This window comes from Mesoplodon bidens (genome assembly GCF_964165515.1).
Source record: "Mesoplodon bidens genome assembly, chromosome: 7".
NCBI lineage: Eukaryota > Metazoa > Chordata > Mammalia > Artiodactyla > Ziphiidae > Mesoplodon > Mesoplodon bidens.
The window spans coordinates 4,175,802-4,201,657 of NC_138164.1; the positions used below are offsets into that span (position 1 = coordinate 4,175,802).

The 25,856-nt window shown below is 46.4% G+C and overlaps 1 protein-coding gene across 7 annotated transcripts in view; it reads right to left on the reverse strand.

Annotated features, from left to right (window-relative positions):
* The window catches only part of APLP2 (amyloid beta precursor like protein 2), a 70,771-nt gene that overhangs the window by 12,231 nt on the left and 32,684 nt on the right, over positions 1–25,856 (reverse strand). For 5 of the 7 annotated variants that reach the window (XM_081239018.1, XM_081239017.1, XM_081239016.1 and 2 more), the window contains exons 2-11: positions 22,795–22,968; positions 21,840–21,963; positions 10,278–10,390; positions 9,291–9,496; positions 8,725–8,915; positions 7,449–7,616; positions 4,176–4,306; positions 3,239–3,313; positions 1,709–1,867; positions 893–1,021 (exon numbers count right to left, since the gene is read on the reverse strand). In XM_081239018.1, the coding sequence (XP_081095144.1) occupies positions 893–1,021; positions 1,709–1,867; positions 3,239–3,313; positions 4,176–4,306; positions 7,449–7,616; positions 8,725–8,915; positions 9,291–9,496; positions 10,278–10,390; positions 21,840–21,963; positions 22,795–22,968 (1,470 nt within the window). The remainder of the gene's footprint in view (positions 1–892; positions 1,022–1,708; positions 1,868–3,238; positions 3,314–4,175; positions 4,307–7,448; positions 7,617–8,724; positions 8,916–9,290; positions 9,497–10,277; positions 10,391–21,839; positions 21,964–22,794; positions 22,969–25,856) is intronic. The other 2 variants (XM_081239020.1, XM_081239019.1) reach the window with 1 other exon arrangement.

Here is a 25,856-nt window from a genome sequence, read left to right on the forward strand (position 1 = left end):
TTTCATTCCCTGAACACCCAGCTGCTAATGTGGGCTCTGTATTATTAAGGACAATTCTTCTCCATCTCCACAGTTAACATAATTAATGCCACACAACTGTGAGCTGCTCAAGGGCACACAGGATTCAACTATGTGTGGTGAGATGCTGGAGCAGAACTCGGCAGCAGATGGGGCCGTAGGGGAGCCCTCCCAGGGCTTCTGCGAAGTTCCCCTAAAATCACACCACAGGGGCAACAGGAGGCAGGAGGGGACAGGTTCCCAGCCTGTGCACGCTGGGTCCCCACAAGCAGCACAGGGCTGGGTTTAAAATACGGGAGGAAATAGAGTCAGATCAGTTATGGCATCACAAGGCCCTCTAGGAAAACTAACAGGCAAGTTCATTTCTACGAATACAAGACAGTAAAACTCAAGTTAATACATGGTCAAAACAAAAATTAGAAAAGTAGGTCCAGAAACAAACCTCTATAGATGACTGCAAAGACCAGTAGGACGCAGCAGGGGACAAAACCCAGGGACGTAAAGTGTCTAAACACAAAAACTATACTGTACAAAAGAGACCAATTTTTAAGATGTGCTTGATGTATCTGCCTAGAAAGAGATTTCAAATATTAATTCTGGTGGGACCCTCAGCCAGAAATAAACTGATATAAAAATGATTTCTTCAATATAATCATGCATTCCTAAACCTTCAAGAACAGTTTAAGTAGGACATACTTAATATTAAAAAGTATGGAAAAGATATTTTTTAAATAGTACCTTTGCAAAAACCAACTCTTGTACCTACTGTCTTTGGAAATCCAAAATGATTTCCCGAGGACTAACAACAACAAGCACGACCACCTGTGCTGCCTGACCACCGTTCAGAGTGGTCTCTCCTCTCTGTCTGGTGTACCTGGGACTTCATCTGGGCCGCCTTTTCAGGGTCGACAGCCAGCACATGCTGGTAATGACGGATGGTGTGGAGGCGATCTTTGTTCTCAGCGCGGACGTAGCGCCGCAAGGCTTGGAGAATGCGATGGGGCTACAAGAGAGAACAGTGGTTTTCACGTCCAGAGACTAGGGAACTGAAAACAGGCAGGAAAACGAAGCTTTAAAAACTCACTAAGAAAGTCAGCCTCAGCGAGGCCCAGGAATGAAAGCTGTACCTTTAAGAGCTTTCGGTTACCAAGGAACAAGAAGCTACCCTTCTAAGTAGCAAAAGCTAAGTTCCACAGTTATAGTGCCTCCTCAACAGACAGCATTTTCCAAAACCTCTAGCCCACCATCCTCCTCCCATCTGTCTGCCCCCTTTCCTGAGCTCGGCGCCTGCCACCCTAACTACAAGCACAGGGTGACCTGTGTCACCCAGAAGACTTTACTTGCTTAAGGAGGCTACAAATACCCTCCTTTTCGATCCTCTCCATCCCCCAGAGCAAGGCAAGTTAGAGCTAAGGGATAAAGTTTGACACCACTGACAGATAAGAGCTGTGATATAAATTAACTTATTTAGAATAGAAGTGGTTCAAAAGCCTTTGTCCATGGAAGACATGTTTTTATTCTTTGAAAGTAAGGCTACTATAAAAATGCAATAACTGGGGAACTACCAACCAACACCCCGAGGTTCTGCTTTTCCAGCGGAAGCCGTGTCTACACCACAGGCGGCCCACGGGCCCTCAAGCGCGATGTGAGCTCGCACCGGTTCTACACTCGCTGCTTCAGCGATTCTCACCCGCGGAGGGTCGGACTGCAGGGCCGCCAGGTAGTTCTCCAGCGCCACCCGGCGGCGGTCGTTGAGCATGGCCTCCACCCGCGCCAGGTGCGTCTCCACCAGCTGCTGCTTCTCGCTGGCTGCCTCCTTCTCCAGCGCCTTCACCATGGCTTGGAAATGCTAAACCATAAAGCAGGAACCACATCGAGTTCACGCACCTGCGGGCATCTAACGCACACGGCGTCAGACCCCACTCTGTGCCTCTCCGCGCCCAGCGCCCCTGCAAGCGGCACAGAGTCGTGTGGAGCGGGGTGAGGAGCTGGGTGAGGTCGTAGAACACCTCCTCTGACTTCCGTCTGGACACTTACAGGTGACCCTTGAACATCGCAGGGGTTAAGGGCACCGATCCTCTCCGCGGTCCAAGATCCCAGTGTAACTTACAGTCGGGCCTCTGTACACGTGTTTCCGCATCCACGGATTCAGACAACCGCCCATGTGCGGTGCTGTGGCCTTTACCATTGAAAACAATCTGCGTGTAAGGGGACCCACGCAATTCAAACCACTGTGGTTCAAGGGCCGACTGTACTTCCCCATCTAACGAGAGCATGTATGTCTGGGCATGGGACGGGCTCCTCAGCACCTCCCTAACCGAAATCCCTAGCACGCAAGCCCAGGCCTGGCCTCTCTGTGTGCACCGCGAGGAAAGGAAGGCCGTCCTTCCCCCACTGCAGCAAGGTGCCCCCAAACCACAGTCCTGTCCTGTGGCAGGTGAGACCGAGCCATTCACACCAAGTCCTGAAGGGCGAGCTCCCTGCGGGGTGCCTGGCCAGGTCTGCAGGCAGGTTTAAGGCTGCTGAGCTAAAGCTCCCTGCACAGGGTGCACTGGCTGTGTGGAAATTAACATTCGCGGATTTTCTAAGTTACTGATAAAAAAGCAAAGGTGAGCCGATAAAATATCAACATCATGAGAAGAGAGATTTCAGCTAAACATAAACACAAGCTGACTTAAGATGTAACTAGCTTTATGAATCCCAAATCGTCCTGTAAATTCCTGTCAACAACCTCCTCTAGTCAAAGGGAGGCAGCTGCTGTGAGTCTGATTACATTCTTGAATCCAAAGTTAAAGAGAAACTGATAGAGATTTATTTTCTGCCTTTTGACTTTTCAGTAAGTCTGCCAAAAGAGAAAAAAAGAAAAAAGAAAAAAAAGCATTCGGTATTGCAGTACTGCCGGAAAACAAGGCACAGCCTACGAAGGAAGATGCCCGAGGACTTCTGCCAGGAAAGCAGAATAAACACAGCCGAGCTAAGGTCACTTCCAGGCACGAGTGAGGTGTGCTCTCCTCCGAGCTCTGGTTTCCCTCCACCGTAGGTGAGCAATTCTAGAGAACGCCAGTTGGTAGGTGAAAAACAAAGCAGGCCAGTGAAAATGTCCTCGTAACATAAGCGCTCAACCAAAAGGGGGTGTCAAACTCTAACTTGTGGGGACTCTGGCTCCGGCCGTACTCCAAAGGGTCAGCCTGGGAGCCCCTCTCTGGAGGACACGTCTCACCTGAATGAGAGTCTGCCTCTCTGCTTTGGGGAGGTTCTTGGCTTGAAGTTCAGCCTCTTCCCACTCCTTCTTCACCTGGAACAAAGGTCAAAGCCACTATAACCAGAATCATCTCTGAAACAATTCCCCCATTTTCTAAAAACACTGCCAAGCCCTGAATGTAATGTGGAAAAGCGCACACGGAAATCACATCCCACAAACTCATGAGCTCAGGGTTTGTCCCAGAACTGCTGCTTCAGAAGATGCAGGGCACCAGCTCTTCTACCTGCTTCTCAGAACTGATGTGGATAAAACAGAGAAGCAAGCATTTCCCAGCATACAAGCCCACCACAGGGGACGTGTGGGATTTCAGGTGGTACCCAGACCTAGCAAAAAATTCCCTTTTCAATTTTTTTTCCAACCTTTCCAAGTAAGTCTAGGAGAAAGTTGCCCTCTGGTGCTCTGGCACTTATAACTCCTTGAAGGAAAAGAAAGCATCCCTGAAACTACGCAGGCAACAGTAGCTAGCTGGAATGTTTTAACACTGTTCGCTTTGATCCAATATATTTTTCTAGTTACCTTGTTCTAATGGTAAATGATACTAGCTTTCTACTTACAGTATTGATATAAAGTTTCCTTCTTCAAAATAAAAAAATTTTAAAAGCTAGTTCACGGCAAAGAAAAAGCAGAACATGATGTTTACAGGAAGTGCTCCTCGGCAGAGTCTGGGACAGATAAGCGCACAGAGGATAATTCCATCATCATGGAGATGGCGGGGGGGGGGGGGGGGGGGGACACTAGCTCCGCCCAGAAGGCAGACCTGCTTGCACTCTCACACCTCACCTGTCCTAACCCGGTTAGCGCAACAACCTGGGGAGGTGGCGCCCCTTTGCTGCAACCACGAGCCCCAAGTTAGCTGATGCCTGACAGCACGAAGATAAGGGAGCCCGAGGTTTACCCTGTCCATCCGGTTTCGGTGCCGGATTTCCAGCTGCTCCTTGGCCTTCTGGAAGCGCGCGTGCTCATTGTCATCTGCAGAGGTCTCGAAATACACGTCGACATCATTGGTTGGCAGTGGAGTTGGGGGAACTGAAACAAAGTGACCAGAGGGTTCTCTCCAGGGGTCAGCCCCACGCTGAAGTCGCACGATGCTCAGGGAACAAAGCCTGGCTGGGCCTGCACACGGGACCGGCGTGTCCAGCACCGCACTCAAGGGCAGGGTGCGCCCATCTGCTGGGACTCCACTCCATCTTCCTTACCCAATATCCAGCCACCAGGCCTGTCCGCACTCCCCCCGTACCTTCAGGACCAGTGAGGCATCTATTTAGGACTTCAGGGGCAGAAAAGGAAACCACTTCTATACCTTCCCTCAGTTCTTGAAACCTTAAAACCTAAACAAGAACTACCCTATTGAGAGCATCTGACCAGAGACAGGGCTGAAGTCAGACGTGCAAAGGCACTGCAGGGCTCAGGTCTCCTCTTTTTCTCTGGCTATTTTTAGGTCACAACTCACTTTGGGCAACTGATTCAACTGAATGTTCTTTGCACACAGACTGGGCAGAGAAAGTCCAAACGCTTCAGCTCCAGCTGCTTAGTTTTCAGTTCCACTGGAGGTCTTTCAGCCCCAGCCCCACAGCAGGGGCAATGTATTGGACAAGGGCTTACCATGAATGGGAAGATGCTTTGGGCTTTTCTATCCGTGGCACTCATTGGCCCCACCAGGCCACCACCCAGGGAACAAACACTCCGCACTAGTCTAAGTTCCTGAGTTCCAACCAGCCCCAGGCAGACGTGCATCTGCACAAAGGAGCTTATCCTAACCCAGGAAGGGTTGAGATGACAGGTCTACCTCTTAAGAAATACCTGTGGAAACTCTCATTACCCCAACTCACTGGGGACTTCCCAGGCCAAGGAGGAATGTCAGGCAACCTGCTCACACAGCTTGCTCCATCGGGACACACTTGAGAGCCAAGGCCAAGTTCAACGAATTTTAATTCAAAAACAAATTCTCCCCGTTTCCAGAACTGCATAATTTTAACACAACATGAGACCAGCTGTGTAACTGATGAGTGTGACCACAAGTAAGTCAGCCACTCCGCAGTCCTTACATCGGGGTGTCTTCATTCACCCTCTTTTACCGAGTTTTAACCCTAGAAACTATGGCTTAAGTCTTGTCAAGAACATCTGCCTCCTACATTTATTTAAATAGGATCTCAACAGCCAATTTTCAGACTATAACTAAATCAGAATATGTACAGCTAGCTTCAGAAACCACATTCCCCACAATACCCAAAAGCTCAGCCAGGAGAATTTTGAAGCACTGAAGTCCACTGGTGCCAACAAACACGTCGTCATTGGCAGCGCGTGTCCGCAGCTTAAAGGCTTACGTGTTGGAGACAGAGCCTTTGGTTCATATCCCCAGGCCGGATGAAGGTAATACAAGCGCAAGCTGCCTCCGCCCCACCCCACCCCACCCCCACCCCCGCCAGAACACGAGGGCAAAGGGGCAGCAGGTCTGGAGGTTTGGTTCTGAAGACACAATGGGCTCGAACCTCGAACCACATCCCTCTGTGTGCAAGCCACCAGCTCAGGAAGCCGGAAATGCGCAGGCCTCAGTCCCCTTCAAGGAGGGAAGCAAACTTTCCCACAGGAGCAGTGACGCTTCTAGGCTCCGAAGGCCTCCAGCCGGGCCCCAAGCACATGACCTGTCAGGAAGCATGACCTTGCAGGCTTCGCAACTGTTCACGCTCCAGCAATCTGCCAGTCCCCAGTGTCTTACGACACCGTCCACCTGATCCTCTGGGTAAAGACTGCACCTCCATATTCAGCGAGATCTTTAAGGACCCAGATTCCTCAGGCCTTGACCCCAAACAGCGTTTTGTTGCCCCTTAGTTTAAGAAGTTTTACAAAGCAGGAAGTATCACAATAATTTCTGTCTCCATCTTTCCTAAATAAAAAAGTTTCTGCCACCAACGTTCCCTAAGGGCTCATTTGTTTTCTCATCTTTTCAATCATTTCAAATAAAAAGTTCACAAAGCAGCAGCTGGAGTGGAAGCACTAAAAGTAAACCATATCATATTAGGATTTAAAAAGTCTTTTGGTTGGGCAAGGAAAGAGGAAACAAGATGGTATATGAACGAAAAACCGTCAGAAGCTACAGCCAAAAATCTTTAGAGCAAATACCAGGAATGGCAGCACAGCTCATTATTCTAATGAATTCCAGAATCAGGATGAAGAAGGGTCTGCCTAGCCAGAGGGTTTTCCTACACACGGGTCAGAAGTGCTCCAGACAAGAAAGAGGGTCTTAAACAGGAAACGGGGGAACCATGAAGAAAGGCAACCTACCGACATCGAAGTAAACCTGACTCAACTGAACGCTGAATTTCTTTGTGACCAAAGAACACGTAAACTAAAACTCCTGAAGCTCGGCCTGATCCAGTGCTGCCAGAATACTGGGGAAACGGAGTCACTACCACTTGGCTGCAGAGCACGCTCCCTGGAGTGCATATAGCAGATGTTCAATGTTCTCGGCTCCCTGAAGTGTCCTTATTGTCACCTCTTTGGAGAGCGGGTGACCCTCTTAGCTAGTGTGCATCATGGGGGCTCGGCACAGGGTCGCTCAAGACAAGACTGAGAGATAAAAGCCTGGACACAAGATGTGCAGAACTCACGGCCCGTCTGCTTGTCCTTCGTGCGTTTCTGCCTCGGACAGAGGAGGGCAGGGCCGCCTTCCCAACCCAACCAACACGGAGGCTCCGGAGGAGCAAGGGCAGGCCCCGGGCTCTCCCCTGTGGCAGGGAGGGAGCGCCACCTCCTCCGCCATCACTGCTGCCATTATCACCGCTGTCACCACCTCCATCACCACCACCACCTCCACCATCACCACCACCACCTCCACCATCACCTCCACCATCACCTCCTCCACCATCATCACCTCCACCACCACCATCACCATCACCTCCACCACCATCACCTCCTCCACCACCATCACCTCCTCCACCACCACCACCACCACCTCCACGGGCCCACGGCGAGCACAGAACACGGAAAACTGAGCTGACAACTGCCGACAGGAAAGCAAAGCTAGATCTAGAAAGCACAGAGAGAAGAGCAGACGACCAACAGCGAACACCGAGTGGGCAGGGAGCACCACACAGATGCGGTCACGAGGACACCAGGGGACAGAACGCTGGACGGGATGGAGCTGCACAGCCAGGGCGGCGGGACTTACTCATCACTTTACACACAGCCATACAATACTCCTCAGACTCAAAATTGTTCCTGTTGCCGCCGCAGCCGCCATATATAAAGCGCACGCACTTCCCCTTGGAGAGGTCGAAGTACCACCGGGGCATCACGGCCCGGCAGGGCCCCGTCAGCGCCTCCTGGGAGCAGACAGCTGTGTGGAAACGGTCAGAATGTCAGCAGGGTCCGGGCAGCAGCTCCAGAGGTTCACAAAGCTACAGGCCAGCAAGGGGAGAAGGACCAGGCGACGCTTAACGTCAGCGAAGGCCAAGATGGGGCAGCACCTGGCGCCCAGGCCAACAAAGTTGCCAACTCCTGCCAGCCAACCCTGAGGGTGTGGTCGTTTTCCTTCCTGATGCAAGAGAGACCCTTAGGCCCTGAGAATATGGACTGGTGCTTTCTGCACTGTCCAGAGTCTAGAGCGGGGCAGGGCTGACACAGAGGAGCCTCACGTTTCTAATCTGTGAAGTGGGGACAGCTGCCTGGCTTGGCCATCCTGGGGGTGTCAAGGGCAGAAGGAGACAGTGCAGGTGCAGAGGCTGTTTCAGTGGCGGTAACCATCGTAAACACTACTTAGGCCCCTGGAAAGGACGAGTGTACGTTTTATGCTCTCCAGGGTGAATCACAAACTTCTAGACTCATTAAGTCACCTGCTCCTGGTTGAACCCTGAATAATTCTTCAGATCTTAACTGGTTTCGAATATACTATCAGCAGGAGGCTGCACATAAAATGGTCTAGAACTGTCCCAACTTTTTTTTTTTTTTAATGGTGAAATGAAAACTCTGCTGGCCCTGATCCCTTACCAGTAGGTCATCAAATTCCACCCTCCCAGCTGCAAACCTCTTTCTGATGGACAAACAGCTCAGCCTACAGATGGGAACACACTCAGGAAAGGAACCAAGGCAGTGACTTCCACTCCGCAAGGTCGGGGCTTTAGCAGTTACTGAGGAAGGGGATCCCCCTCAGGAGAGAACATTTCCGGCTGAATGTGGAAGAATCCTGCCCGAGGGCAGACCACAGTGGTCTCTCTGATTCTCTAGTTAAGTCCTTACAATGCAAAGCTTAGTTTCCTGATTAAAATCTGTCAACTGCCAGACCCTGCAGTGCCCAGAGCTGACCTCACCTTCGGGGCATGAAGCCACCCTCCTGTGACTTACCTGTGAGGAAAGCAGTCTCTAGGCAAATTAAAGAATATTAACAAATTCTAAGTAAATAACTGCCAGGTGGATTTTACAGCCGCGGCGGCTCTCCGTGGGGTTACCTCTGACGCCGTGCGAGACCTCCTTCTCTGCAGCGGTCCCATCGCTGCTGGGCTCGGTCGGGCTCTCCTCGTTGCGGTCGTCTCCCTTGAAGGTGTTGTAGTAGTAATTGCGATCTTCCACCACTTCCTCCTCATCCTCGTCCACAGCTGCTTCTGTGAAGTCTTCCAAATCTGCTTCGGTAGGAAATTCACTAAAGGTCACAATAAAAAAGGAAGGTTAATACCAGTTGCTATGCACAGAGCACAACAATGAGTCCCTTCCCTGTTCTGAAACACAAAGACAGAGGCAGGAAATAAGCTCAGCCCATGGCGAGCTGTGCCGCTAAAGCCCTCAGCCCGGCCACCTCGGCAGAAGGGGACCGCCAGGCAGCAGGGACTGGGCTAACCTGCAGAAAGGCACGTGGCCGGGATGACACGCAGCTGAAGGCCACTGGCGTGCCTGGGCTCAGCCACGGCCCAAGTGAGATGTGCTGGCCCAGCTCTGGCAGGAACGGGCAATGCCCGCTTCACCCGGAAGCCAGGGACCGGCAGCCAGGGCCATCCGCAGGCTCCGGACAGGAGGTTACCTTTTATAAATATCGTAGTCCTCCTCTTCATCCTCCTCTTCATCCTCCTCTTCATCCTCCTCTTCATCCTCCTCTTCTTTTGACACAGCAGATTCAACAATCTTTGTCTGAGGGCAGCACACATACTCGGTGCCGTGGAACTGGTCCACCCCACAGGGGAGCAGCATGCCATAGCTGTACAAGGTCATTCCCTGAGTCAGGCAGGCCTGAGGGAAACCCACAGACCAACATCAGAACACAGCAAGTGTGGTCAAAGACCCCCGATCCCTAGCTTTATCCAAAAGAAACCCTTACAAATCACAACGTTACCCTTTCTCACGGACACATAAATTTTTGGCCAAAAAGTTGCGACCCTACTATTTTAAGAGTTACAAATTTTGCTTAATTTGCAATGGGGAAACATCATCTGGGCTAAAACCAATGAAAGCCCAAAGTTGGAATAAAATTAAGGAAAGAAGGTTTCTTTTAGTAATTATCGACTCTGGTTAATGGTGGTCAACGGTAACACACACTCCTAATTGGTGAGGAATTCAGAATTACTTCAGAACTAGACAAAAGAAAGGCAACTGGCTGGAAAACCAACTTAACTCAGAGGACAAGCTAAGAAAGGGTCATTCTCCCCACGGGCAGAATGAAATGATATCTAAACCTGTCAGCATGCTTGTCCAGACACAGATTTTCTATAACTGGCTATTCCCACACATGCCTTAGGGTTTGGGTGGCCTTGCTGGGGGCCCTGCCGACAGAATCCTTACTTAATGACCTTTTTCATGTCCTTGACTTCAGGGGCTGAACTGTTAATACTGTACTTGCCTTACAAAAATATCTGTTCTTCTCCCAAATAGTTTTAATTTAAAAGATACAAGTAATTGTAAACTTTGATGAGATAAAGAGAGAGAAAATTAATTTAAAATTATGGTAAGGTGTCAAGAAAAAATACTACTTTCCTAAAAAACAACCCTCGACTTTTTCCATCCACTCCTTTACCTCTTTGACCACAGTGTGCCAGTGCTGGTGATTCTCGCACACTTCCATCCGCTCCTTGTGGAAAAACTGGCACTTCTCTGGAACTAGCAGAACATCACTTACAAACTCGCCCACTGGAAAAGAGAAGCTTTGTCAGAAGCAAATCTGATCATGATTCAAGGTGATAACAACCCTGACTGCAGGTTACCGTGACGGTCACACAGACACGTGCAGACAGGAGCAGTCTCTAATGCATATAAGCTGATGTGCACCTCATCTTCCAAAGCCAACTGGACGTTTCAGCTCCAGGCCAGCAGCCACAAGAGCTCAACACTCTGTTACAACCGCAAAGCCCAGGACTTCCTCACTCCTTCCTGACCTCAATCCCTTAACTTCTGGTGCAGGGCTACAGCACCCTACGGGGGAAACGGGAAGAGAACTCCCATGCGTGACCTCAAACACACACAGCTACTCCCCACCACCTCTGGCTTCACATGGACAACATTCCTAGCCTCTTACTTCTATTTCTGCCTACATCAGTTCTAATAACAAAACGCCCAGGAAACTAAGACTGGGTGTTCTCCTAAAGAACAGGTGAATCTTACTTTGGCCCTTTGTGGACCTACAGATACCTAGCCCTAAGACAAACCACCACTGCGATAACTGATCCAGGTACAAATCATCAGTGGAGGGTTAATTATGAAGGGGAAGACGTGTCTTTGCGGTGGGAAGGGCTGGCGGACACTACTTTAACTGGGCGAGCAATAACGGACAAGCTGACTTCAGTGATGCTCTGAGAACAGATCACCTACACAGTCTTTCTGCCAAAATATGTCATTTGACTCTAATCATACAAAACAATATGACAAACTCAAATTCAGAGATAGTGCTAAACAAATGACCTAGACTCTTAAAAGATATTATTGTCATAAAATATTCAGGGGCCTCCCTGTGATCCAGTGGTTAAGACTCTTACACTTCCAGGAGGCACGGGTTCAATCCCTAGTCAGGGATCTAAGATCCTGCATGCCGCCAAAAAAATAAAGTAATATCAAATAAAATAAATAAAAGATTCAAAAGAAAAAGCTGAGGAACTGCCTAGATTAAATATAATGTATGATCCTTTTTAAAAGGAAGCTGTAAAGGACATTATTTGAACATTTAGGACAATTGTCCCATGTGTGATCGCTGTATCACAGTCATACAGGAGAATGCCCTTGCTCTTAAGAAAAACAAGCTGAAAACTACTTGGAGGTGAACTATCTTAATGTCCCAACTCACTTTCAAATGGCCTAACAATGAAAAGTAAGTAAGACACACACAGTGAGATGGATAAGGCAAAACTGGGAAACCTAGGTAACAGGTATAGAGTATTCACTACTGCATTTTTTATAGGTCTGAAACCTTTCAAAAATAAAAAGCTGGGGGAAAAATACACATAGCTGCTTAGAAAATAGAGTCCTTATCTCTTAGAAATACATGCTGAAGTATTTACAGAAAAAAAAAACGGAATCTGTGATTTGTTTCCAAATAACGAGGGGTAGGTCGGATTGGCCACAGACGGTGAGTGGCTCATGCATAACTGTTCGTTACACAGCATGTGAGGGTTAATGTGATTATCTTCTCTGTGTTTGGATATGTTTGTAACTTCCATAATAAAAAGCTAAAAATGTAATCACTGGCTCATCACCGAGAGAACCTGGTTCAATAGGTCTAATTTGGGACTCAGTGATCTGCACTGAACAAGCATCCCAGGCGCTTCTGATGCATCACCAACATGCTCTACCAAGGGTCCGAGTGCAAGAAAACCAAGGTGGTACTTAGCTCAGGAGAGACGCAATAGGTAGGGGAGGGAAAAGGAAACAGGCAGGCTAACCTCTGAGGTTTAAAAAAAAAAAAAAGAAAAAGGAAAAGTCTAATAAGAAAGTAATCTGGCCTAAGAAAGGTCTTAGGGGGAATTCCCTGGCAGTCCAGTGGTTAGGACTCGGGGCTTTCACTGCCGGGGCCTGGGTTCAATCCCTGGTCGGGGAACTAAGATCCCTCAAGCCAAGTGGCACGGTGGCCAAAAAAAAAAAAAATGTCTTAAGACTTGAACTAGCGGGAAGTCTATATGCAGACCCGCTCCCCAGCCTCATCACAGCTCAGGCCTCGGTCTCTGGGCCTGAGAAGTCTGTCCTTCCGCTGCCCATGTGGAGGCAAAGGGCAGTCCCTGATCTGCTGTGAGGAGGAGATGTGCTCCCGCCATCACAGGCAGCCACCACACATCAAAACAGCCTTCCGCAGGGCAGCGAGGTTTCACTCTGCCATTAGCACAGGGGCTTTGGGGACCAGATAGCTCAATTTGACACTAATGCAGGAGCACAATGGTTAGTTAGACACGGTGCTGCCCTCGAGGGCCCCAAAGGCTCTGGGGAGATAGAAACAAGCTTTACTCATCAACCAGGCTTAAAATCGAAGCTTAAAAAGCAAAGCCCAGGGGTAAACTAGGATTCGCCTCCATCAGGAGAAGCACCCCGATACTCAGTCTAACTAGAAATCACTGAAATTCTGACAGCCAACCACCAGCTCACACCGTTGATGGTGACTGTATGGACTAAGCAATCTTTATATATATATATTTTTTGTTTTTGTTTTGTCTGCACCTCCTGGCTTAAGGGATCTCAGTTCCCCAACCAGGGATTGAACCCGGGCCTCGGCAGTGAAAGCCCATAATCTTAACCACTAGGCCACCAGGGAACTCCCTACGTTTGTTAATTTATGACAAAAAAAGCAACAAAAGAGTACACTTAAGAGGCAGTGTGTACAGGGCTAAATGCCAGTGTTTAATCTCAGCACCACTGCTACTAGCAGAGAGGTCTTGGGCGAGTTACTCAAACTTTCTGTGCCTCAGTTTCTTTATCTTGCTGCTGTGAGGCCAGATGTAATATGTACAACACGGGAAAAGCTTAGAGCAGAATCTGGTACATAGTAAGCACTAAGAATTATTTAAGTATTAACTCTAATTACTGATGTTAATGCTGTTAGTTTCAAGTCCCAAGTAACTAGTTTTATACTTAACTATACAACCACAGTTATCAAGAAATCTACAGTTAGGCAACAATTCATATCCTTTAATTTGTAAAACCTCAATTTTATATGTACAACTGCAACATCAGAGAAAAAGTTTAGACAGCAATTTCACTACTATATATATTCTATAGAAACAATAACCAAACTGGGTTTTAAAAATATAGTGGAGTACGACATATCATTTCATCTTAGTTAAAAATGCATTAACTAAATCTGCTTATATTACACCTTAGATAAACCCTAAAATGATATAAAGTAAAAAAGCAAGTTATAAAAGGTCAAGTGCAGTATGACACCATTAATGTCAGTTTTAAAACACAAAAACAAATTGTTTATAGATACATTCGTATGTAGCAAAAGTATAAAAACAGGCATGGGAATGATACACTCTGACAGTGGGGTAGCAGTGACCTCCAAGGGTAGGGAGGGAGGGAGGGAAGAGATGTAAGGATGGGACTCTGGGACATTTAATCCCTTAATTAAAACATAAGATGGAGATTAAGCAAATATGGCAAGCCCGCACGCAGCAGCAAGAAAGATCCAACGCAGCCCCCCCCCCCAAAAAAAAAGCAAATATGGCAAAACGGGGAAGAACTTAAATCAGGACAGTGAGTACATGAGTGACCATCATATTATGTTTTATCTTTTCAGTATGCTTGAAATATCTCAGAATGAAATTAAGTTTAAAATTTTTTAAATTTTAATGCAAGAAATTTAATAATTAACTCCATGCTAAACTGTAAGATTAAACGCCATCAATCTTCTGCTATGGAATCATGATTAATTGATCTGTCTGACCTCTGAAAACCAGAAAAGAACTAACGCCACTGATTTAAAACAGAATAGCACTCCTTGATTCAACAATTCCAATTCTAAAACCGTACTCTTAGGAAGTAGTTAAGAAAGTGAACAAAGATATTCATTACAGAATTGTTAATATCAAAAAGCCAGAACCAGGGCTTCCCTGGTGGCACAGTGGTTAAGAATCCATCTGCCAATGCAGTGGACATGGATTCGAGCCCTGGCCCAGGAAGATCCCACATGCCGCGGAGCAACTAAGCCCGTGCGCTACAACTACTGAGCCTGCGCTCTAGAGCCCGTGAACCACAACTACTGAAGCCTGTGCGTCTAGAGCCCATGCTCCGCAACAAGAGAAGCCACCACAATGAGAAGCCCACTCGCCACAACTAGAGAAAGGCTGCTTGCAGCAACGAAGACTCAACACAGCCAAAAATAAAATAAATAAATTTATTTAAAAAAAAACAAAACCAAAAACGGAACCAACCTAAATGTTCCTCAATAGGGAATTAGTTAAATAATGGTACTTGATGGAATACCATGGGGTTATAAGAAACATGGTTAAATATCTGTATATAACACGGAAACATTTCCATTTCCATGACGGTTTAACAATTTTAACAATCATTAAACAAATAAGCAAAGGAATAAACACACCCGATATCCCTAACCTCTCCTTAAGCCTGGTCAACTCCTTAAGGCTAAATTTGTCTAAAAAGACAGACTCAAAAGATGTATGCATCCCTAAGAGTGGTACATAATAGATGTTCAATAAATGTTAACTTTTTTAAAAAGCACTAAACAGGAAAGCATATTTAGCATGATCCAATTTCGGAAAAAAAAAAAAAGCATTTAAAAGCACACACATTTCCATGTGTATCCAAAGAAAAAAAGTCTCGTCTATACACCAAAATGTTAATATGGTTAATGGAGTGCAGAAACTGGAAAGGATTGTTTTTGCTTTCCTTCTTCCCAATTTCTTTTATTTAAAACAAAAACAAAAACTTTTTAAACACGTAAATTAAAAGAGGAACACATTTCAATCCCAGCATCAGTTCTGTCATTTCACTGCTACTTTTTGCCTTTGATACAAATAATTATCAGAAACTTCTAGGAAAAAGACTGACATAAGCAAATCAGTATTACTCTGTTTTACAGAAAAACACTGAAGATGGTTTGGTCTCACTTTAAAAGTTTATCTAAGGTTGTTACAATTCTCAATTTAACCTGTTGGAGTACAATAGACAGTGCCCACAATTCCCTAAGTCACTGGAAACCTATATTGTTTTTGCTATTCAAGGCAATAAGTTGGTCAATGAACACGGCAATTTAGCAAAATCTAAACTACAGGCTTTCATTTAAGCTGCATTTATGATTTATCTTCAGTCTCCACTCATTCCCTGTGATACTATTTTTCTTTCATACCACCTCCCACCAGCAGGGCCATGGCAGCCATCAGGTCCTTAGAGCTTTTTCAGAGTTGATAAAATTCCTTTCAAAGTAACAAAGGCTGCTCACCCACTTGGGGAAGCCCCTCGATACCAACACTCATATGTATAAATAAACTTACTGCAAAAGTACTCTGCGGTTGGGACTTCCCTGGCGGTCCAGTGGTTAGGACTCTGTGCTCTCACTGCCGAGGGCCCAGGTTCCATCCATGGTCGGGGAAATAAAATCCCACAAGCCGCACAGTGCAGCCAAAAAAAAAGTACTCTCTGGTTGCAAACAGGAAGACCATGTCATATACGGGGCCCTTGGAAGCTGTAAGTAGCAGGGAGAAAGCCTGCTGTAATGATAGAAAACCAAGAAAATTAACCTGACCATACAATGTGAGTTTTTGAGAGGTCTGGTAGCCACCCTTAGCAGATGTCTTGGAGGTAAACAGGGCTCTGAAAAGTTAAAGAGCCTGAACAATCGTCATGAACAGAAACATACACCTTGCACAAGGGTCCACAGTGGGAACAGGGTGAACTGCTGACGGGCTGTCAGGAATTCAAAGGCAGAAGACGACTTGCGGACAGACACCTGCAGTGGACAAGTAAGCTCCAAGCTCACTCTGGACCCCGCCTCAAAGCTTCTGAGAACAAGACCCTTCCTGGCAGTCTTCACCACAGTAATACTCCCATCCAAATCTCCTTCCAGAAATCACCAACAACAGAAACAGTCATGGGCTCACAAAGCTCTCTTCTTTTGATGCAGGAGCCAGTCTATATATAAATGTCAGAGACGACTAACTCCTTCCCCCCAAATACAAGCAGCTTTGCTTCTTCACAGTTCACCAACTCTATCCCACTCAGATCATCCTAATTATTTAGATAAAATCTTATGGATAACAGGCAATTCGTAATAACGTAAGATATAAGATTCATTTTGAGAGGCAAGGTTGAAGTATAACTTCTCACCAAATATACTGAATATCAGTGAAAAGAGTCACACTGGTGGGTGGTCAAGCACGCTCTCAAAATAGGGCAGAACTGAGTGACAGGTGCACAGATGTCTACAGACAGCGAGACACCAGGCCTGATGCCAACACTACCCGTTACCTAAATTCATTCTCAAACAGCCTTCAAGAGTGCTAATCAAGACATGTCCTTCCCCTAAAGCTAGCAAAACAAATGGCAAACAAAAAACAGTGTCTGAGAACATCCATAACACCCCTGGAACAACCAAACCAATTAATATGGGTACCCGACCAATTAGATATAGCCTGTTTTCCCATCTCCTTGCCCTTTGGCCTGCCTGTGCTTTGGGTTTGCTGGGCAGTAATATCTTAAAGGGGGTTTCAGGGCTGAAGCTAATCACACTATGACCATCTCTTTACTGCAACACGTGGTATTCACCTTAACATGTATAGAAGGACTCACTGTGGTTATTTCTGGTGAATAAAATATATAGGATGCTTGCTTTTTACTGGATTAATTTTTAGTAGTTTGTATGTTAAAAGAATTGTGTATGGTTGTGTAACTCAGTGAATATACTATAAACCATTCAACAGTACGCTTTAAAATGGATGAATTATAGTATGTGAAATATATCTCAACAAATCTGTTTTTAAAAAGCAGAGAGACTGATTATTTACAGGGAATATTGAGCAAATAAATAAATATACTGAGGATAATGGAATTGGAGGTATCAATATGAGCTCACTGCTTTTAATATCCACACGTATAGAAATATAGATTTACATGTGCATGAATATGTGTATATAAATATATTTCATAGGTCTGTCTGCTGAGTGGGCCTAGAAGCAATAACAGCATAATAGCAGTAAGCACACCTAATACCCAGATTTTGGTTTCTAAATACCATTCCCCACTAAATCAAACCATTTCTTCTTGGAGAAATGGCTGACTCCAGGGGTAGGGTAGGGAACACAGGATGAGCCTGGAGCATCTTTTTGTACCAGAAAGTAAGGAAGCTTTCAAAGAATAATAGGGACATAGCAAAAAGACACAGGAGTCAGCATGAAGGGGGTCCCACTGGACAAATCTGGACAGTGAGTCCATAATGAAATGAATAAATGAATGCAGACACCATCTTAGCCAGGTGATAAAAGTTATCACCGGTCATGAAACAAAGTGACATCATGCAATTCCTAAGATGATTCAGAGAGAAGAACACTTCTGTGACAGTGCCCTCAAAAACACACAAATCAAAAGGATCCTAAGACAGACCCAAATTGCATTCTACAAAGTCACTGGCCTGTACTCTAAAAACCAAAGTTAAGAAAGACAAGGAAAGACTACAGAGAGAACTAAATGCAACGTTGAAACAATGAATTAGATCCTGGTGTTGTTGGAACAACAGGTGAAACTTGAACAGGGTCTGTAGATTAGATGTTATATCAATGATAATTTCCTGATTTTGACGGCTGTACTATAGTTATATAGCAGAATGTCCTTGTTTATAAAAAAAATATACACGGAAGTATTAAGGGATAAAAGGATACCATGCCTGCAACTTAAATGATTTAAAAAAACACAAAACCTGCGGGGAGATACAAGTGGTAAGATTAATTTTACCATATGAGTCAAATGTTAACAGTTGGAAAACCTGAAATCTGAGGAAAGGATTTAATGGAAGCTCTTTGTACTATTTTTGCAACCATTCTGTAAACTTGAAATTATTTTAAAACTGTTTTTTTTTTTTTTCCTATTTTTGGCCATGCCGCATGGCATGCAGGATCTTAGTTTCCTGACCAGGGATCGAACCCACGCCCACTGCAATGGAAGCACGGCAACTTAGCCACCAGACCGCCAGGGAAGTCCCGTATTATTTTTAAGTTAAAAAGGCAAAAGTAACCCTGAAAGACTAGAACCAAAAGGCTTTCTAAGGAGCCTATAGTAAAAAGAAAGTGGTGCTGATAATTAAGCAGTGCCTGGGGACTGTAAAGGGGTGGGGACGGGGACAGAGAGACATTACAATCTTCTGCTTCTCAAATGGTGACAAGGAATTGGCAGTACTTTTTTCCTAACCTCCCGTAAACTCCAGTCACCTGGTCCCCTACTAGCTTAGGCTCAGGCAACTGTTTTATTTATTTAAAAATACCAACAGGTAGCTCTCCTTCCTGGTAAAGAAGTTGTCCAAATGGATGCTGCTGTAAACACAGTAACTGTCTGAATTTAGTAACACTGAAGACTGTATTATGCATTATTCAGTGACCACAATGCAAAGAAGGTATTGAATGGTTTATGGTCCAATTGTTTTATGCATCTAGTTAAGGACAATAGCATGCATCGTCTGGTTCTCTGGCACTGAAAAACTCCAACTGTAACATTTAGAAAAGAACATTTTCGCTGTGCAACAGCTGTGGCAGTGGTCTTGTAGTCAACAGACAGCATCCTAGTTCCAGGCACCGTCTTGACTGCGGGGACAGAGAAGACTAAAGCCGTGTCCTTCCTCCCAAGGTGCTCAGAGTGTAGCTGGAGAAAGACACATCAACAGACCGGCGTCGTGCAGGGTGATGGGGCACCGGCGGCAACAAAGAGGAGCTGAGAAACCCGGACGTCAAGACAGAAATTAGAGCAGCAGGAAAGGCTTCCTTTAAAGGAGGTGTCCCTGAGATGAGTGTGAAAAGGAGAACTCGCCAAGCAAAGTGAGTACATAAAGTCACTCCAGTGGGAGCTGGACTGCACGTGGCAGGAGCCACGAGGTGGACGTGCTGTGGTGGGAGCATGGAGCAGGGGTGGGGAGGACGGAGCAGGGGCCGGGAGGACGGAGAAGGGGAGGGGAGCAGGGGCGGGGAGGACGGGGCGGGGGCGGGGAGCACAGAGCAGAGCTAAGCAAGGGCCACACCATGCAGTTTCCAAACTGTGCTAAGGGCGCTTACACCTGGTCTTTTAGGTGAAGAAGAGCTACTGAAGGGTTTTATGTGCAGGACAGACAGTTCAGTCTTCACTTTGGATCAGGGAGGGCAATGGACTGAACAGAACTGAGAAACGTGCAGAAGCGGTTCTCACAGACCAGGCAGGAAATGATAAAAGACTGAGCTAGAGCAGGGGACTCGGACGGACCAGCCGGAGGTTCCCAAAGTTTCCCCAGTCACGGTACTCTGGGTGTCCCAGGAATTTTTTCACAGCACCCCCCAGGCCAAAAGGGTGCTGAAAAATTAAGTAGTCAGGGCGACAACTTAGTAAAAAGCACCTGTGTCTGACACCTTGTGCCTGCTGGGCACTGCACAACTTCTCCCGCACGGCAGTAAACTCAGCACCATCACCCCCATTTCTTCAGCAATTCCGGTGCAATGCTGGCTTTTCCTCACAGAAACCACTAAGAAGCAGCCCCACAAAGACATGAGGTCATCGAAAGGAACGGGATGAGCTGATGCTGAAACTGTGAACGCCTCCAGCTAGTTCACAATGTCTGACATTGCTTTCCTTGAAAATCAAAAATATCCCCAGTGCCCTGGGGTGCCTTTGTGCACAGTTTGGGAACCATGGTTATAAGCCATACTTAAGAGGTAAAAATCAGGCTGCCTTGAGAACTGGCTGGGTGTGGGGAGATACAGGTCTCTCAGATCTCCAGCTCAGAGTCCTGGGTGGGTAGTGGAGCCAACAAGTGACAAAGAACATGCAGGATGGGGAAGACCAGGCCACAGAGCCTCTGGCAATGACAGTGCAAAAGGAAGAAAATGATTGCTAGGTACTATCTATCACGTACAAATATTCAAGGGTACTCTCTTAAGTTTGAGAATTTTACAGAGAATGAATGAAACCGCATACTCAGAGATTTCTTACAGCCAAAGGGAATGAAAGAACATCTTTAAACCACACCACACAAAACCATTCACAAGCCTCACACTACGGCATGGGGCTCAGTTTTAAGTAAATGGTGCTAAGCACACACCTGTTCTCCTCTCCCCGTACTCAATACTTCTAAAACAAAGTAACTGCTATGGTAAATACTGTTATTCAGCCGCTGCCTCTTCCTGTTACTGTGCTACCTGTGAGAATGAGAAAGCAATGCGTTCCATGTTAGGAAAGGGTTTTTGTTGTTGTTGTTTTTAAATAAATTTAGGTATTTATTTATTTTTGGCTGCATGGGGTCTTCGTTGCTGCGCGCGGGCTCTCTCTAGTTGCGGCGAGCGGGGGCTACTCTTCATTGTGGTGCGCAGGCTTCTCATTGTGGTGGCTTCTCTTGTTGCGGAGCACGGGCTCTAGGCCCGCGGGCTTCAGTAGTTGTGGCTCGCGGGCTCTAGAGCGCAGGCTCAGTGGTTGTGGCGCACGGGCTTAGTTGCTCCGTGGCATGTGGGATCTTCCCAGACCAGGGCTCGAACCCGTGTCCCCTGCATTGGCAGGCGGATTCTTAACCACTGCACCACCAGGGAAGTCCCAGAAGGGTTTTAATGAAGGAGGGAGGGGAACAGGTTAAGTTAATGGTTAAAATTAAACACATCCGCAGAACTAGCCAGGCTACGTTAGTGCTCTATCTATGTCAGTCCTATCACGGATCATCTAAGATTGATCGTTTCGCCCTTTTAAGTTTCTACGACCAAATCTGTTCCTGAGTCAGCCAGGCAACAGACACGCAAACATAACTCAGATGTGTCAATGATCACTAAAAGAGCATCTGGAGCAGCGACTCTACTTCTGGATAATAAAATGTTATGGCTGCACTTGAGTTAGGTCTGACTGCTAACAGAAACACACAGAGTCATAAACACCCTTATCAGCTGACCCTTCAGTAAGGTAGGTGGCACAGGGCCTGGCCGACGCATCCCTGACTGTCTACAGGCAGCTACGACTCACTTCCTCAGCTTCTGAAAACTGCCACAGGTTTGGTCTGGCTAACAAAACAGGATTTCGGTGCTTGCAAAATGTGTGTAGGGCAAAGTAAGGGGAACAAAAGACCACCCCTCGGCTGCTTCGGTACTACTGATACCAGGACTATCAACAGTAATTTCAAACTCTCAGTGTGAACGAAGCTGGACCACTCTGAGGGCAGCACGCTCACTCAGGGGTGTGGAAAAGGCTCATCCTGAAAAAACAGAGGACGCCCATGATGAGAGAGGTGGAGTTAGTGACCATCAAAGACAAGTCACTTATCGACACCAGAAAGCCGTGAGTATTCAAAAGAGACAGTCCCCCAATAAATTCCTGCAGCCCTTGGCTTCTTAACAGATGACGACATCTCACTGTGAGCCAGGAGAAGATGAAATGTAAAACTGGGGACCCCGCATTCCTGAGAAGTGACCCAGAGGTGCTCCAGGACGCTCACCGAGACACTTGAAGGGGATCACGATGTGAGTCTTGCACTGCTTCTTGTCTCTCCGGCACCAGTTGTCCACGCTGACTGGCTGGTTTGCCTCCATCACATTTGTGATCTGTAGTTCTGGATACATCTGCAAGGGAAGAGGAAACACACACAGTAGACTGACTTTGTCCATAAAAGATGAACACTCGCTGGTGAGCCAGGACGAGTGTCTGTGTGCTCAGCTTCCCCATCGTCCTACGTAAATCTCAAGTCCCCTCTGCTGCCTGGTTCCAACGGAACTAATCAAGCAGAGAGATACTGTAACTGTTAGCTTTCTTGACAGGTAGATTCTGGACCACTTCGAACACATTCTCTTTGAAAAAAGACCTACACAAGCAGCAAGCGTTCAGCCCCAAACAAGTCTATTAGGTATCAAGTCCACTTGTAGGGTCTGTGTAAATAGCTGAGTTCAAGAACTAAAACATTTAAGAGGCAAGTCTACGGAAGTGTGTGTTAATGAAATTATAGAATAATATTCCAACCCTGACCCCAAAGGCTAGTTCTGGTAAGAAATGAAAACATCTCATATCCTTTCCTACGTCAAGCGCTGACCCAAAACGTCTGTTGAATCAGACATGAGATAATCCCTTATGATACTGGTGGCTTCTACCAGCAAGTGCAAAACACAAGCACACACGTGACACTGGGCTTGTTTCACAACTTCCCATAACACGTGGGAAGCCAAGGGAACCAGGCTGCACTTCTAAGGCCCTGCCAAGCTTCTGCAGTATTCCATCCAGAAAGGACAGGGAGCTCCCAGCAGACCCAGGCCAAGTGCACACTCGGAACAAAAGCCTGCCGCCCCCATCGTTACCAGCTTGGTCTTAGGTCAAAACGGCAGGACAGAGAGCGCCTATTTCTAAAGTAAACAGGTTCAAACGTGACCCAGAAACGTTTACGTTTCTGGCAGCATGCTTACCTCCTGACAGTACTGGAGAACTTCTTCTTTTGTTCCGAAGCAGCTCTGAGTGCCTGTTGGGTCAGGTTCCCATTTCCCAGTCTGAATGTTCACGTGCATATTTAGCTTTCCACAAAACATTGCAATCTGAGGCTCAGCAACAGCAAACCCTGTTCCGGCGTTGGCTGCGAGGGCCTATTGAAGGGAAAATAAATTCCAGGTTCACTCCCAGGAGGCTGGCACGGAGGGAGAGTCACTCAGCGGTTTGTGACGGTAGAACTGACCTTTTAAATAATCTTCATTACTTACTATTGTTTCTTCATAAACAAAGCCTTTTCCCAGGAACCAAGCCGGAATAAAAAACGACCTTTGGACATATATAATCAGAGAGAAATGTGTGTGGGAACTGTGACCACCACTCCCCATCTAGATACTTCTGACTTGGGAACCCATAATCCACCTGCAGTCCCCTCTAATACAAGCAAACCCACTTTCCATTCCTTAATACACCAAAGCACAAAAGTATAGAACGGCGAGAGTTCCAGCAATTTTACTCAATTCACTTACATGGCAAAATTTTATTGAGCAACTACTATTTTTGCACAGCAACGTGCCAAATGCTCAGGACACGAGGCTGAGCAAAAGGTTACGGCCCCTGCCCTCTTGGGGCTTATGGTCTACCGCAAGAGTCAATTCTCACACAAAAAGATTCCCAGATGTCTTACGAAGAAAAAGAACACAGAGCTGAAGGAGCATACAAAACAAAAAGGGAATGTGACTTAGGCTTGGGTAGGAGGTGATGGGGAAGCTTCCTGAACTGTGACACTGGAGTAGCTTTGGCCATCCCCATTGGGGGAGAATGTAGACTGTGAGTCTGTGGAGGGTCTAAGGGAAGGGTGGGTGGCACACATGGTCAAGACTGGATGGTCTGTAGACCAAGAAAGGATGGAGTGCTGAGGGTTCGAAGTACAGAGCTAATATTTTTCAAATGCAGCTCTGATGTTCTCTGTAAGCAGGGGGGTGGCTCAGGGAGCTGGAGAGACGACGGTACCTGGGTAAGGCAGCGCCGGCAGACAGCACTGCAGGCAAGACTGGGTGACGATGGCGGGGGGGAGACCAAGAGGCAGCATGGCTTGCATAACTCAACGAGCAATGGCGTCGTGCATGGAAAGAGAACACTAAAAGGGATTTCATGAACAATTGTATCTCCTGTTAGGGAAAAAATCAACTATTGGTAGCCATCAATAGCTCACAAACTACAGGCGAGAAAAAACATTTACATATGATGACAGTAAGGCTCTTACAAAGTCTCGTGCACCAGAAAAAACACAGGCATCCCTGCATCTAAAGATATACCGGGCTTCCCTGGTAGCGCAGTGGTTGAGAGTCTGCCTGCTAATGCGGGGGACATGGGTTCGAGCCCTGGTCTGGGAAGATCCCGCGTGCCACGGAGCGGCTGGACCCGTGAGCCACAACTACTGAGCCTGCGCGTCTGGAGCCTGTGCTCCGCAACGAGAGAGGCCACAACGGTGAGAGGCCTGCGCACCGCGATGAAGAGTGGACCCCGCTCGCCACAGCTAGAGAAAGCCCTCGCACAGAAACGAAGACCCAACACAGCCAAAGATAAATAAATAAATAAATAAAATGTGACATCTTTAAAAATAATAATAATAATAAATAAATAAATAAAATTAAAGATATACCAATATTGATGGCTACATTCACAATAAAGTTCTGTGGTCTCTCCTAATGGGTAAGTTCTTTCAAAACAAAAATTAAACATCTTTTTAAAATGTTAAAACTTGAGGGGTCGGGTTAGACTATCTGGCCTATTATGATCTTTACAAAAAGAGCAAAGAGCATTAGTATTAAATGGTTTTCCTATTGACAAGAAAAAGTAGATTTTTGACTTTTTTTTGCCGTACCCTGCAGCTTGTAGGATCTTAGTTCCCCGACCGGGGATCAAACCCACGCCTCTGGCAGTGAAAGCACAGAGTCCTAACCACTGGACCGCCAGGGAATTCCCTGACTTTTAAAATATATGGAAACTGTGTGCTTTCCAGGCAAGTCTCCTGTATTTGTGCTGATGGACTGGTTACACAGACATGAATGGGCCTTCCAATGAGGAGCCTACGGTTGATTCTAAAATACATCCCGATCTTCTTCTAGGACAAATTTACCACCTACACGTTTTGCTTAGAAGCTTATTAAAATTAGCCTGCTTTCCCATAGCGTGAGAGAAGGAAGCATGAACACTTGCTGGATAGCTGGGAGAAAGCTAATCTGGATCTAAAATGTCGCCAAGATCAATCAGGGTTGAAAAACACCTCAGTTAAATCCAACGAGGAGAACAGTCAGCAACTTTATTAAGTAGAACAGACTGTCACCCCACTGTGATGAATAATCATCTATTAAAGCAGAATACACAGATCCTGTGCGTCCACAATAACTGCATGTGAAGCTACAGACTGGTGTGAAGTCCTGTCTCCCCCAAAGAAAGAAAAAACATTTAAAGGTATCTGTGGAAAGAAGGTATAGGTAGTACCTTAATGGCGTTTAATTCAAACAGATCATTAAAAGGTATGAAGATGCACACGACAAAGGCACTTAATTCTCACACTGAGCTGGAGATGTGCACAAAATTGCCTCTTCTACTGGCCATTCTTCTTCTGGGAGGCATATCTAAGGATTAAGGCTAGAAACTTGGGTTATGATACGGAGGGAAATGGGCACACAGTACACAAGTGGTACATACAGAGACAAAGGCAAGCAAACCCCAGGGATGCTCTGTGCTCCGAAACCAGTGTTCCAGCAAATTCATTCCTTCCTACTCTTCAAAAGCTCAGACAGAGACGAACAAAGAAAATCCAGGAAGACATGATAAATATGTAAGCAAGAAAGCCAAATCTACAGGTTAGAAGGGAAGTATTTCCTAAGCCTGCTATAAATGAACTACCACAGTTAAACGTGAAAGACGCTGAGCAGTCCTTTCTAAATTCTCTCTATGGACTGGTATATTTTAACATTAAATAGGATGTCAGGGTGGTATCTAATCTTTCAGAAGTACAGGGGCGGGGGAGGGG